This window comes from Rhincodon typus, chromosome 13, assembly GCF_021869965.1.
Source record: "Rhincodon typus isolate 14 chromosome 13, sRhiTyp1.1, whole genome shotgun sequence".
NCBI lineage: Eukaryota > Metazoa > Chordata > Chondrichthyes > Orectolobiformes > Rhincodontidae > Rhincodon > Rhincodon typus.
In genome coordinates this window covers 32,449,853-32,464,896 of record NC_063344.1, presented here as the reverse complement: position 1 = coordinate 32,464,896, position 15,044 = coordinate 32,449,853, and the positions used below count along the sequence as shown (strand labels likewise).

At 39.8% G+C, this 15,044-nt stretch overlaps 1 protein-coding gene across 6 annotated transcripts in view; it reads right to left on the bottom strand.

Annotated features, from left to right (window-relative positions):
• Positions 1-15,044, bottom strand: part of zgc:162872 (BAR_ACAPs and ArfGap_ACAP domain-containing protein) — a 145,088-nt gene that overhangs the window by 121,496 nt on the left and 8,548 nt on the right. For all 6 annotated transcript variants that reach the window (XM_048604200.1, XM_048604196.1, XM_048604197.1 and 3 more), the window contains exon 2: positions 2,140-2,197. In XM_048604200.1, coding sequence (XP_048460157.1) covers positions 2,140-2,197 — 58 coding nt within the window. The remainder of the gene's footprint in view (positions 1-2,139; positions 2,198-15,044) is intronic.

Sequence of the window (15,044 nt, the reverse complement as noted above, 5' to 3'; positions counted from 1 at the left end):
GTCAAATACTCTAAGAATCCTGTATATTTCTGTAAGGTTGCCTCTTATACTTTTCTATTCCAATGAGTACAGACCCAATCTATCCTCTTTAGGTCAGGCCCTCCATACCAGTTACCAGCCAACTGAACCTTCTCTGGGCTGCCTTCAATGCCAGTATTTTTGCACATCAGCAAAGCTGGCTATTATTTTATTCATTTTCCTCATCCAGGTCATTAACAATTATACCCCCAGAATTGATCTGTGGCCCATTAGTAGTTACAGGTCACCATCCTGAAAACGTTCTAATCTTCTTTCCAAGTTGATACACCACCTCCAACCATGGGTTCTTATTCAGTAGCTTCATTTGAGATACCTCAAAACCATCTGAAAATCCAATTTGACAGCTTAATTGGCTGGGTAGCCAAACAATGCCAAAATGCCACTTTCTAGATCTTCCAATTGATTAAAACTACGAAAAAAAAAAAACTGTCTAGGTGGAAGATATTATTCCAAAACAAAGCACAAAAAAAAATTAAAACTGGAGCATAAAGTTTTGAAATTTCCATCATTGGGATGTGTCGATAACATACAATGTCCCATAGGGACTTCTTAAAATGCATGAATTTAAAAAAAAGGTAAGGACAACATTGGAGTTTTAAAGCAGATGCTGTAGAACTGAGAATTCTTCAAATTGAAATGGGTGGACAGCAGCAGTCAGCTATTTGACAGCTTTAAGAAGAAAGGAGCAAGTCTAAAACTCCTAGAAAGACTGGCAAAGGAATGTTTGGAACGGTAATGTGCAGTTAAAAAGAGAAATAAGAATACAAGTGTTGTCACTTTATATTTCTTGTTTTATTTTCGTTATTTTTGTGTATATTGTCTCATTTAAAAAAGGTGGAAGCTAATCTGAAAGGGATGCCTGAAACCAAATGGGAGCTAGAGAACAAGTGATGAATATTTTCAAGGGTTAGTTGAGCAAGAAATGGGTGCAAAAATATGATAAAACCAGTAATTATGGTTGGAGTTTGTGATGCCTCAATGGGAAATAAAATTCCAACCAAAGAACTAGATGACTGGGCTTGGTCAATTAGCATTTTAACCTCTGGTATTTGGCACTGGATATTATCATGAATGCTGACGGTACTATGAGGCATAAATTGGTAAGCATAACTATGTTTGCTGCTTGACCCATTTGCAGGACAGCTCTCCCAATTTTGGCATAGGCTCACAGGTATTAGTGAGAAGTGTTGGCAGGGGTGGGTGTGTCATTATCATTTCTGGTGCGCAAGTTGATACCACATGGTCTGACTGGTTTCGTTCTTTCTGACCTCAGGCAAAAAAAAAAGTCTGACACAACTGACTGGTTTGCAAGACCATTTCAGAGGCCAGTCAAGAGTCAACCACATTGCTGTTACTCACGCATACCACACATAAGCTAGTCAAGGGAATGACTAGAGATTTCCTTTCCTGAAGAGCAACAGCAAAAATGTTTTTACAACAACCAATTTTTTTTTGGTCACAATTACTGAAACTAGCTTTTAATTCACTTTTATTATTTGACATCAAGTTCCCAAAGCTGCTATGATGGGAATTGAAACTCGGTCCCCAGAGCATTAGTCCAATGATGTTACCACCATATCACAGTCTTCTCAAATCATGTTGGTTGCGAATATGCACAACCAAATCAGGCAATTATTTAAATTAAAAGGCCAAAGAGTATTTCCATTTTTAAAAAAGAAACTAACTGGACAACGTCTAAAGTTCTTGAATAGATTGGTTGGTCCGAGCGAACCAACCACAGTAACTGGACAATCTACGTAAAATCTTTTGAAATCCTTAACATCATCTTGAAGAACGTATGTTTCTGAATGGGTCCGTACTGACATTTTAACATGATACATATCTACCTCAAAATATTTCCTGCTGTTATGAGAGCAAAGGATCCTTGGCACATTATTTCCTAGAACTTGTTGGCATTACTGTGGCACAAGTCCCGACACTTGCAAACTTCCTTGCAGAAAGAGTAAGTTTCTTACTTAACCACTGACATTTCCTCAAATCATGTACCACTTGTGTCACAAATCAAGCACCAAGGTGTTGGCAGATGGCCCACATAAATAATAAGAAATACTATCACTATATAAATGTGATGATACACACCTTGTCCAGCTTTGACTCCAATTCAGCAAAATCCCCTTCAACATCTTCTAGTCCAGCTCTGTTAAGGAAAGAGCATAAATTAGCCTAGGATTGTCATTTTGCTTTGCTAATCCTTCACAACATGCCAAATAGCCCCCATTGTCACTATCGTCTAATGCTCACCAGTTTTCAATCCTGCTATCACAATTGGATACATGTGCCCAAGCAACAGACAGATGTATGAATGTTCTCAGAAGCTTGCACCTGCCATAAATTACACTAAACCATCAGCTAACAAAGAAAAGCTTATGAAAGTACGGTCTGAAGCTCTCCCTTAAATGATGATGGCAAACGGGACACGTACTTGATAATATGTATTTTTGTCTAGCCACAAAATACTCTAACATTACTGGCCACTAAGGGATGCAGAGTCAAAAACAAGGTTTTGATGCACACAGACTCAATTGGCTGAATAGCAATTAAGAAGAAAAATACAATAAAAATGTCAAACCTAAAGGAAGTACACTGACCTAGTTAGTCCAAATCAGCTTTTAAGACTCAGATTGAGAGTTTAGAAGATGGAGTTTTAGTGATAAAAACCATTTCTATTCCCATCTACAAACATAAGAAGCAGCCATTTAGCCTGTTCAGCCTGCTCCATCATTCAGGACACTAGCCATGCCAAGATGTTGCGTGGGCTAGAGGGCTTCAGCTATGTGCAAAGACTACTTTTGTTTTCCTTCGAGGACTATCAGGTGCTACCCTCAACCTTTAAAAGATGCACAAGTTTATGAAGAACATTAGCACGATGGATAGAAAGCCCATTTACCATTAGTAGAGTGGTCAATAACCAGAGGGCATAAATCTAAGCTATGAGCTAAAAGGCTAACAGGAGAGTTGAGGAAAATACTTTTCCATTGAGGGTGGTGGGAATCTGGAAATCACTGCCCAAAAAGGCTAGTTCAAATCACTAATTCTGAAGAAGGGTCCTGACCCGAAACGTCAATGTTCCTGCTCCTCTGATGCTGCCTGGCCTGCTGTGTTCCTCCAGCTCCGCACTGTTATCTCCGACTCCAGCATCGGCAGTTCTTACTATCTCAAAGTTCAAATCAATAGCTCATTTAAAGAGTACTTAGACATTCACTTGCATTGCCATAGTCTCCAGAACTATGGACCAGAAGTTGGAAAATGGAATTAGTATAGTCTGATCTTTGCTGACCCTGTGGAGACAATGAGGCAAAACAGCCTCCTTTTGTGTTGCAATTCTTTTGGATCTCCTAAATAATTACAACATTTAAAAAGGCATCTGGATGAGTATATAAATAGAAAGGGTTTAGAGGGATATAGGCCAAATGCTGGCATATGGAACTAGATTAATTTAGAATATCTGGTTGGCATGGACGAGTTGGACCATTTCTGACAAATTAGTTCTGCCATTTTCCTGCACTAACACCCATATATAAAATCGATACCTTTAAGTATCCAGAAATCTCTTCCCAGAGCTCAAGGAAGAGTACCTTTATACCTCAGAAGTAGAAAATTCCCAAGATTTACCTCCCTGAATGAACAGCTTGCTCTTTCTCAATACTAAATAAACTCTTCAATCCAGACAGGGGAAAATCTCCTTCTTCTAATCTTCCCTACCAAGCCTCAAGAATTTTGCATGCTTCAACAAGATCACCTCTCATTCTTCTAATCCAAACTTGAGAGCATGGTTTCCCAAATTCTAGGTTTCGACCCCCAGCATAAAAAGATTTTGCAGTCACAAGCTCCAAGGTAGAAGGGGAGTTCTACCAAGACCTTCAAAACCAGTTCTAAAAATGGTTGGCATGGTCTAGTGGACAGATCTTTGAAAGCTATTCCTGCTCCAAAATTAGCCTGTGAAAAATGTTTTTTCTTAAAAAAAAAAGAGACACTAAAGTTTAAACACTTCCCACCATGCTCCACCCAAATGTTCCAATGCATGCAGTCATTCTTGACAATCAGGTGGAGAAAATCCAATTGGCTCAAAACTAACATTTGTTATGTTGTGGACCTCAAAAAGCCAAAACTAATAGTGCACCCAGCTGAAGAGGAATAATCAATACTTCAACATTTCCTTTTGCACTCACGTACTGGATGCTTCCATGATTGAACATGGAGATGGAGGTGATCATGAGGCCTTTGCTTCAGCTGCTTATCAACGTTTGCAACTGGATTTGGAAGAATTACTAAACTTTGACCTGATTTTCTGGTTGTGGAATTTTGAGTTCTTTGCAGCATGCTATTTCCACCACTTGCATGTAAGTTTCACGTTTATATTAAACCCGTAAATAGATCTTATTTATCAATTGAAAAGTAACTTAAATACAGAATTATGCCAAGAGCAAAATTTTAAAGATTCGTTATGGCTATCCAACCACAGCAACAAAAGAATATTTTACAGAAATCATACCTTCAGCCTCAAATCTTCTTGATTTAGTGATATTACGTAACAAAATAATTAATTATTCCTAACCTACAGGGATCTTTAAATGTTGCCATAGAGACTGTTAGAAAATGCAGAGAGAGGTTATTTTGGTACACACAAATCTGAGTCAGATGGCATTTATCTTTTCCCCTCTCAGCTGTAACTGGAATATTAAATCCAAGTAAATACCAAACCACAGAGATCATCCATATAATAGGAAAACCCGAGACTAGTACGAACTGATGGTGACATCAGCTAGTGGCTGATGACTTAATATCCTCCCAAAACAAAGAATACAGTCAGAGCTGGGATAAAGTAGTTGCATTGATGAGCTCTTAAAAACAAAAAACATCATAAATAGCACCAGAAAAATAGTCATGTTTTGGTTAGAACATGTATCACAAATGGAGGGTACATCTTCTAATTCAGATAACAGTGTGAAGCTGGAGAAACAGAGCAGGCCAGGCAGCAGGGGAACAGGAGATTTGACTTTTCAGGTTGGGTCCCTTCTTTGGAAATGGGTTTCTGAAGAAGGGTCCCGACCCAAAATGTCAACTTTCCTGTTCCTCTGATGCCACCTGGCCTGCTGTGATCCTCCAGCTCCACACTGTATTGTCTCTGACTCCAGCATCGGCAGTTCTTGCCATCTCGGACATCTTCTAATTGGGTATGTTTAGATGTTAAAACTAAAAATCAAAATAACCCCAGAGGCCTTATTACAATCTAACACTGCCATCATATTGTCTTTTTTTTTTAAAAAAATGAAGGAAATCACAGTAATCTGCTCTCATGTTGGAAACTTAGACTATTTATCTTTGTCAATTATACATGCCAACCATCCAAGCTGTGACAGAAAAGGTCAATGCCCCGAATAGTCAACTGTTAGTCCTCCATGGATTTGGCTAGATCTGATTGTTTCTACCACTTCCATTTCAAACCACAACAAATTGCTTCAAGCCTTTTGCAAGCTTATCCATTTTCATCAACATTATTCAATTATCATTCTGTTATAGCTCTTTTGTACTATTTCATCCAGACAAGCATTATTAAACAAAATACTTTTCACAACCTTTCCTAATGACCGATGTCACTGGCAGTAGGTTGCACAATTCAAGAGACAAACATAAACCTAATAGGTTTTCTTTCAATGGATTAGTACATTACACATGAAAGTAAATATTCAACCATGGTGATAGAATCAAGGCATAAAGCATGCAGAACGGTATTTTGAAAATCAGCAATTAGCCCCAACATCATAACAATAAATGAAAGCCAGCCATTCTCAGGTTCACTGCAAAAATAAGTTTGAATTCACAAAAGATTTAGTTGACAACATTTTGTGCAGCTCCTACACATAGGGCAGGCAGGGTAGATTGATCTTATTAGGATAATAGATCTGCACAACATCGTGGGCCAAAGGGCCTGTACTGTGCAGTACTGTTCTATCACTATGCATAAGTAATTTTGTCTTGTCAGAGTGCCATCCTTGAGATGAGACAATCAATCAATGTCGATACTGTCAAACATTAAAAAGATTCAAATTAAGATATTTAAAAATTATTTTACCCTCCTCTTGCCTTTGTTAAGGCTTTCCCTCCAACCAATATTACATTAACTTCAAGCATGTTGCCATTTGTGGGCCAACGATCGTGTAAAATATGGCAGTTTTTTTTAAAAATTTCAAAGTAACTTTGCAAAAAAATTCTGCACTGTTTTCATGTGTAACAACAATACACAAATGCCAAATATTAATTTCTTTAAAAATTCAGTTTGGAAATACCAACAAATGCAGTTGTTGCACTATTTTGGTGAAACTACAGTACACAATGCCTCAATAATAAAATGGGCATTTTGTCAAGTGTGATCCAGCAGCACAGGTTCAATTCCCTCACCTGCTGAGGTTACCATGAAGTTCCCACTTTCTCAACTTCACCCCTTGCCTGGAGGCATGGTGACAATCAGGTTAAACTCACCACTACTCATTTCTCTCTAGCACGTGAGAGAGTATGAACTGTCTAGTGGTCCTCTGGGACTATAGTGACTTTAACATGCCCATACACGAGGACCTGGACTTTGATGAGGATTAAATATACCTTCCATCAGATTGAGATTCAGGCTATAAACAAATTAAATTTATGTAAGTTTAGAAATGTAAATTAGAAGTACTAAGTGGCATGCTCACAATATTTACAAGAATCACGCTTCTCAAATCAAATAAATAACACAACAGGTAGGCCATTTAGCCATCAAAAGGACATGTTTCTCCCGCATGCAACTGCTCCTTGAAATAGTAGCTCATTCTACAGATTCCTACCACAGATGCACGATCACCATAAGATATCGGACTGAATGGCCTAATTCTACTCCAGGTCTGCTTCGCCATTTGATCATGGCAGATTATGGTTCTCAAAGCCATGCTCCTGCCTTCTCCCTATAACCCTAGACCCCCTTAATAATCATCAAGAACCCACCTGTCTTAAATATACTCAACAACTTGGTTTCCACAGCCTTCTGTGGCAGCGAGTTCCACAGATTCACCAACCTGTCTGAAGAAATTCCTCCTCACCTCAGTTCTAAAAGGGTCGTTCCTTCACGGAGGCTGCAAATACCTAACGTTACTCCATGCTTTGATTCAAATCTTTCCTGGACGTTGCAAAGAATAGATCTCAGGAAGTGGGCAAATAGCATGATAGAGCCCAGTGGGAAATGCATAGTGACTTAGACCAATAACATCTCATCTCAGCCTAGCCCCTGGCATTTCCCAGGCCTGAAGAAAGCCTCATGAGAAAATTTTTAAAGAGAGCATTATTAAATGAAAAAGTTTGTGCAGTAAAATACCTTGGGCCTCAACTCCCAGAGGCAGCTGTCTACACGTAATATCAAGTCTCTGTAGGAAATGACTGATCCTGTCAGGTGAATCCCTAATCAGAACATCAATGTCATGTTGAACACATCATTGAAGAGAAGAATCTTCCTGACAGAGCCTACATCCAGTCTCAGCATTACTGTCTGCCGACCTGGAGGTGGCTGTAGTGCCAAAGAGACAGACACCCAATTCCTCTTGGAATATGACCTTGCACAGTGCTCTACAGATTGTTCCAAAGGATCTCATATTTTAAAAAAGTGTTTTGCAAAATGCAGACACCCCTGGCTAGGAGAGCATTCATCCCCCTTGATAAGATGGTTTTGAATCACTGCCTTGAACTGCTGCAGTCCATGTGGTGTAGATAAACCTACAGTGCTGTTATGAAGGGAGTTTCAGGATTTTGACCAAGCAACAGTGAAGGAAAAACAATAGTCCCAAGTCAGGATGGTGTGCAGCTCAGTTGGGAACTTGGGAGGTTGTGTTCACATGTATCCGCTTCCCTTGCACTTCATAGCGGTAGAGATTGTGGGTTTGAAGATGTTGTCAAAAGTAACTTGTGAGTTGATGTAGTATATCTTGTGGATGATTCACACTGCTGCGGTAGTGGTGGTCTTCGATTACAGATGTTGAATAGTGCAAAGTTAAGTCGTTGAGCCTGTACTTACACAGGCAAGTAGAGAGAATTCATCACACTCCAGTTTATGCCATTTAGATGACGAACAGGCTTTGGGGAGTCAGAAGGCAAGTTACATGCCATGCAGTTCCCAGTTTCTGACTTGTCCCTGTGGATTTGTATGGCTGGTAGAGTGCAGTTGGGAGTCAATGCAAATACCGCTACTCCTACTATACAGCCAATATTGTGAAAGACACCCTTTGGCCTGCCTGAAATTTGCTGATCTTCCAATGCCAATGAGCTGTCCATGACCAAGGGCTGTAGACTGGCACAAGGATAGGGTCAAAACAGTGCAGATCACAGTAAAGCTTGGGGTACTTTCTGCAAAGTTTTAATGAGGAAAGGACACTATATACGGCCCCCTAGCTGTAGTACACCAAGGAACTGGAACCTGTGGAAGACCTTGGGCTGCATTCATCAGATAATGTTTGATACAAGTTATTAACAGATTTTATGTTTAAAAATGTGTTCGAGTGCCACATGCGGTGTAGATAAGTAGAGGGGAAAAAAAAACCTCCAAACAGCCAAATGCTGCCCAAGCAGCTTACTCTCAAAATCAACAGTAAAATAATAAAAAGATATTATTAACAGTGCCTACACTTACTCTTGAATAGAGAACCAACTGATGCTTAGCATTGCATTACACACCAGCTGAATTTCAGAGGTGAACCCAGGAGAGAAGGATTGATCTTGTTATCAAAGTTCAATTCAGAATGCAGCAGCTAGGATAACCCGGGTTTATAGGGATCAGGAGAAACTCTTCACTGGCTCAAATCACATTCAGCAAAGACTGTTGCAGTTGCTGGATACCAATCTCAGTATCAGAGAAGGATTGCAAGAGTTCCTTAAGGCAGTGTCCTGGGTCTAAACAGCTTTAGCAAATTCAGAAATGACTGTCCAATTGCACACTCTAAAGAGAGACTATTCACTAATGACTATAACGTTTAACTCTATTCACAATTTCAAAGATAAAGCATCAACTCCCAAAGCCTTTAAAATCACGTACAAGTTACACATCAGCTGAGACGAACTAATCTTCACTTGCCAGGAAGGATGCATATGCAACAACCTTCAAGGAGCTCAACTTCATCTAGATCAAAACACGATCAACAACACTTCAAATAGACTAAGTATCTACCACCCACAAGTGGTGTACTCTGACTACAATATGTGCCATTTAAAAAGATGCAATGGCAGCATTGTAGTATTGTTCCGAAGCTTCTTAAAAAGCACCTCCCAAACAACTACCACCTGCAGCATTTAACTACAGTATACGAGCATTTCGTCACCATTAATTTCCCAGCTGATTCACGTCATCCTGATTACAGACACACATCACCCTTTCATCCAGGAGTTTAACCCAGTGAACTCCCTGCTCAAAAAATATAGAAGCGAGTTTCCTTCACTACACGACTGCAGCATGGCAACGGTTCAACATAATCATCTCAAAGCAATTATGGTAGATTCCAGCCTTGCAAGCAATACCAAGATCCAAAGAATGAAAAGAGATGTACTTATCTGTATTCTCTGAATTTACAATTAGCATTATTGAAAAGCACCTTGTCACACCAACAGTAAAACAAATGGTTAGAATCTGGAATTGCATGGTGCTAGAGAGTGGCCCAGGATAAATTGGGGCAAAAAGAGAACTGGATTATTCCCTGAAAAACGAACGTGCAGGGCTACACCTCTAGGTGCCTTGCTCCTTCACAGAAGGAAAGGAAAAGAAAAGAAAAGAAGTGAAGCAACAGACCAATGACATCCCTTTGTAACTATTGAGAGATTTGGAAAACCAGCTATGGAGGTAACAAACAAGAGAACTGTATACAACATGGGTGGCACATTGGTTAGCACTACTGCCTCACAGTGCCAGGGACCCAGGTTCAATTCCATCCTTGGGTGAAGGGCATGTAGAGTACTGTACTAGCAGTAGAACAAAAACAGAAGAGCATGGGAGGTTCATTAGACCTAATATACAAACAGTTAGTTCACAGCTTGTAGCACTGTGTAAAGTTCTGATCACTGGATTTCAGAAAGATTTGATCACACAGAAAAAGAGTACAGAGATGTGTGAGGAGGTCACCAAGAAAAAAGGAAAACATTAGCTCTGAGAATAATACTGGATAGGCTGGGGTTGCTTTCTTTGGAACAGAGGAGGCGGTGAACAGATTTAATTAAGCATATAAAATGAGAATAGTCTAGATCGAGTAGATAAGAGGGACTTAGTCCCCTTAGCAAAGAGGTCAGCAGATACAGCTTATAATGACAGACTAGAAGCGAATTCAAGAAAATCATGTTTCACCCAGAGTATGGTGAAAGTCTGGAATTCTGTCTGCAGGAAGGTAATGCTGTTAAAAGTCAATGGAAGACATGTGAGTTCTCTCATTGAAAAGTGTCATTGCCTGGCACTTGTGTGCTATGCATGTTATTTGCCACTTTACAGTCCAAGACTGAATATTGTCCAAGTCCTCCTGCATGCAGGCATGAACAGATTCTGTATTTTAGGAGTTGCAAATGGTATTGAAGACCGTGCAGCCATTAACTAAATATCTCCACTTCTGATTACCTTCCCATCATAAATCAAATGAAGTTGCTGAGAATGACAGGATCTAGGACACTACCCTGAGCTGATTGGATGTCAGTAACCCAAAATTATCTTCCGTTGTCCCCAAAGTTTCATTAAACCATTGGTAAATTTGGCCCCCAATTCCCATTGATACACTCTGTCAAAAGATGCTTTGATGTCAAAAGGCAGTTAGCTCTGGAATTCTACTAGATTAATAAAAAAAAACAACCTGCCTTATGCCAAGCATTGGTTAGGATGTTTAAATCTATCCACACAAATGGTTTTCTCTGGCCAATGGACCAATTAACAGATTTTGTAATGCCATGTTATGATTATCTATCGTAAGTTGTTTACAGGGAGACAAATTAGGCAACACTATCTGATTTCTTCACTCCCTCCACAATTCTTTGTTTATTTTGAGAATAAATTCAAGTCCTTTCAATTTGGAATAGCAGACCTGAATAGCTGGACAATTCTAAATTACTCCATTTTTAATACTGTCGTATACAAAACGAGCACGTCAATGGGAAACAAAATTTTTTAAAAAAAACACCATGTTAGTGTTTTCTAAACAGAAAGAATTGTTTTGTCTCTATTGATTTACTATGTACATTTGTTTAAAACATTGAGAGCATGTGTTTTACATCTTGTTGTGTACAATTATGCTGTTTCTAAAACAAATCATACTAACGCAGATTTGAGACATTTCATCTGTCCTTAAAAAAACCGACCTCTTCATTCAGACAAAAGAAAGACTGGAAAATTGGAGGCATTGGCCATGGTTTTCAACCTGCTGTAGGTCCAGGGATGGTAGCTAAGGATTAGAGAATGGCACACATCAAACTCTCTAGAAATATGGGTGTTTAAAATAAAAAAGCCCAGAAACTACAGGCCAGTTTAACTTAAGTGGTGGGCAGATATCTAGAAAAAAAAAATTGTCTACGTGGACACTAATTTTGTTCCAAAAGTTGGTTGATTGAGGAAAGCCAGTACAGATTTTAATAGGAAATCATGTTTAACCAACTCACTGGGATTTTACATAGAATAGAGGGTCGATAAGGGCAACGATCTTAACATGGTGAAGATGGAAGTCCAAAAAAGGCATCAGATTCAGTGCTAAACAACAGGCCTGTGTGCAAAGACAGAGCTCATGAAACAAAAGTAACAGCAGCAACATGGACACAATTGACAAGAGTTAAAGAAAATTGTACTGGTTAGGGGATGTTCTTTGAACTAGAGGAGGATTTTTGTGTTTCTGGTAGAGCTCCCCTGGAGTCAGTGTTGAGGCTCTTATTCTCCATGATGTATATTTAATTGACCCAGACCTATAGGGCCCCAATTTCAAAATTTACAGTACTTCAAGGTTTCATATTGTCTGCAAACTGAGGACGATGATGCAGAAGTTTGAAAGGGAGCAAAACAAGTTGGTGGGAAGGGCAAACGGGCATCAAATGCAATTCGATGTGGAAAATAGGAGGTGTCATGCTTTTGGCAAGATGAAAATGGACAGGAAATACAAAAAAAAAGGGACAACTGCAAATCAAAAGGGGTGGCTCAAAAGCAGAAGGGCCTGGGTGTACATACGTCACTTTAGATGGCAGACAAGTTGGCAGCACAATTAAAAGATTATACCACCCTAGGCTTTATTAATGGGGGCATAGAGTACAAAAGAAAAAAAAAAAAAAAAAAAAAAAAAAAAAGGTTATTTTGAACTTGTAAAAGACACTAGCACTGTTTGGCTTCAGTTGGGGCACTGTATCCATTTCTGGCTATCACACTTTCGGAAGGACGTGACAGAAGAGGGATGCAGGAGAGAATCAAGAATGTTTCCAGCGCGAAAAAGACAAATTGATGAGGTTGAACACCTCAGCTAGGTCTCATACCTCGAAGACAAAAAGCCTTTTTTGGTGCTTCAAATCAACACTACAACTTCTGACACTATCCTTTTGCTTATAGAAGCAAATTCAAAAAGGTCTTCTATGGGCGGTTTGTTTCATTGTCCCAATTTGCTTCTTAAATCTTTTTAACCACCCTCTTGGACCTTCTGCACTCAGCAAATACAATTAAGACTTTGTCACTTTTATGTCAGAAGCAACCTTTGGTTCCAGTCTATTTAACTCTAGCTCTGTTACCTCACTGACATTGATCAGTCCAATTTAGGAATAAGCAAATGGCAGAGAATGGACATCAATGTCATTTTCGACTGTCATCCTAAAACTTCAGTCAATGATCACTGTCCCCTAAAAATATTTCCCCACCTGATATTTGAGCTACATCATCCAAGAATGGAGCCTTATAGTGTCTACTTTCTTGTTTAATTGGATATTGCTCAGAAAATACTCCTGAACACATTACAGGAAGACTTGTAAAGGGACCATGAGGAACATCATCACTATCCCAGTCAAGATACAGGTAAAGTCCCCATTATAAGTATTGCTTTTGACACCATTCTGTAATTTCCTTACAAACTGTTTCTCTATAATCATTCCCTATAGCTGATGATCTACTAATACACTAAGGAATGTTGGTGCATCCCTTAAATCCTTAGCTTTACCAAAAAAAAAAAATTCTATCCTTGAAACCTCACGAACATTTTTTTTGTCAGTACTACAATGCAGTCCTTAGCCCCGTTATGACCATAAGGCTTAGGAGCAGAAATAGGCCAACTTATTGAGCCTGCTCCACCATTCAATGAGATCATGGCTGATCTGATAATCAGCTCCACTTTTCTGCATTATCCCCAAAACCAATCCCTCACTAAGGAAAATTTAAATCTAAGCCAAGGTATACCGGAGGCAGTCCATCAGAAAGTTAACTGGGTTGACTCCAGGTATGGATGAATTCCCTTATGAGAGGAGGTTGAGTGGGTTGGCCTTGTACCCACATGACTTTAGAAGGGTGAGAGGGGGCCTTGTTGAAACTTGTACAAATTTTTTTAAAAAAGGGCTTTACAGAGTAGATGCAGATTTGTGGGAGAGCCTAGGACTAGAGGGCATAGTCTCAGAGCAAGGGGTTACACATTTAAAACAGATGGAGGAGGAATTTCTTGAGGTTAGTGAATCTGTGGAATTCTTTACTGCAGAGCAATGTAGAGACTGCATTTCTATGCTATAAAGCCCCATAAGCATCTTATACAATTCAGCAAGGTCTCCTCACATTCTTCTAAAAAGAAGAGTACAAGCCTAACCTACCCAACCTCAAGAGAATCTGTCCATACTAGGAATCAACCTAAATGAACCTTCTGACAGATTGCATCCAGTATATCTTTCCATTTATAAAAAGGGACCAACACGTTCAGTATTCCAGGAGACTTCTTTTGCCTTCCTAAGGTCGCAAAGCCATCACACCCAGACATCCTATCTTATCAGGCAACTGGGACCCTATGTGCGAGAACCCTTCTGGCTACGATGAGGGAATCTTTGAAACCCACCGTACAAGGAACCTCCAGCTTCTGTCACGACACAACAGACTTCTTACAGAAACTCAGCACCCAAAGACAAGTCAAACCGGGAACATTCCTTGTCACGATGGGACATCCCGGCACTCTACACCAGCATCCCCCACGATGACAGCTGCAATAGCCTCAGTACTCAACAAACAACTGCCAACTTCCAGATGCCATCCTACAACCTCATCCACTTCATCCTTGGCCACAAAAAGGTCTTCACCTTTGATAACCAGCTCTTCATCCAGACACACAGAACAGCCATAGGGGACCAAATTTGCACCCTAATACGCCAACATTGTCATGCACAAGTTTGAGGAAGACCTCTTTGCCACAAAAGGACTTCCAACCAACTCTACACACCAGACTGACATTTCCTTCCTTTGTACTGAAGAGCCAAGAATCACTGAAATGAATACATGACGATAACAAGTTTTTTCACCCACCAGACTTACCATGGACTACTCTTCAGAATTGGTTTCATTCTTAAACATATGTATCTCCATCAAGGACAGACACCTCAGTATTTCACTCTACTACAGGCCCACAGATAACCTCAATGTTTCACTTCTCTAGCTTCCAACATAAATGCCTCTATGGATAAGTCCTGCAGATATACAGGATCTACTCAAATGAGAAGGAATGCAATGGACACCTACAGACACTGAAACACACCCTCACAAGAACTGGATACAAACAGCCAACTCATCGAATGACAGTTTCAACGTGCCAAAGCAAAGAAACCAAAGACAGACATGTGACACCACTGCCTTCATTGTCCATTACTTCCCCAGAGCACAGAAACTATGCAGTCTTCAACATGTCATTGATAGTGACCATCTCACCAAAGGCCATCCCTACACCTCCACTTCTCCCAGTCAGGGAACACTTCAACAGTCAAAGGACATTCAGCCTGCGATCTTCAGG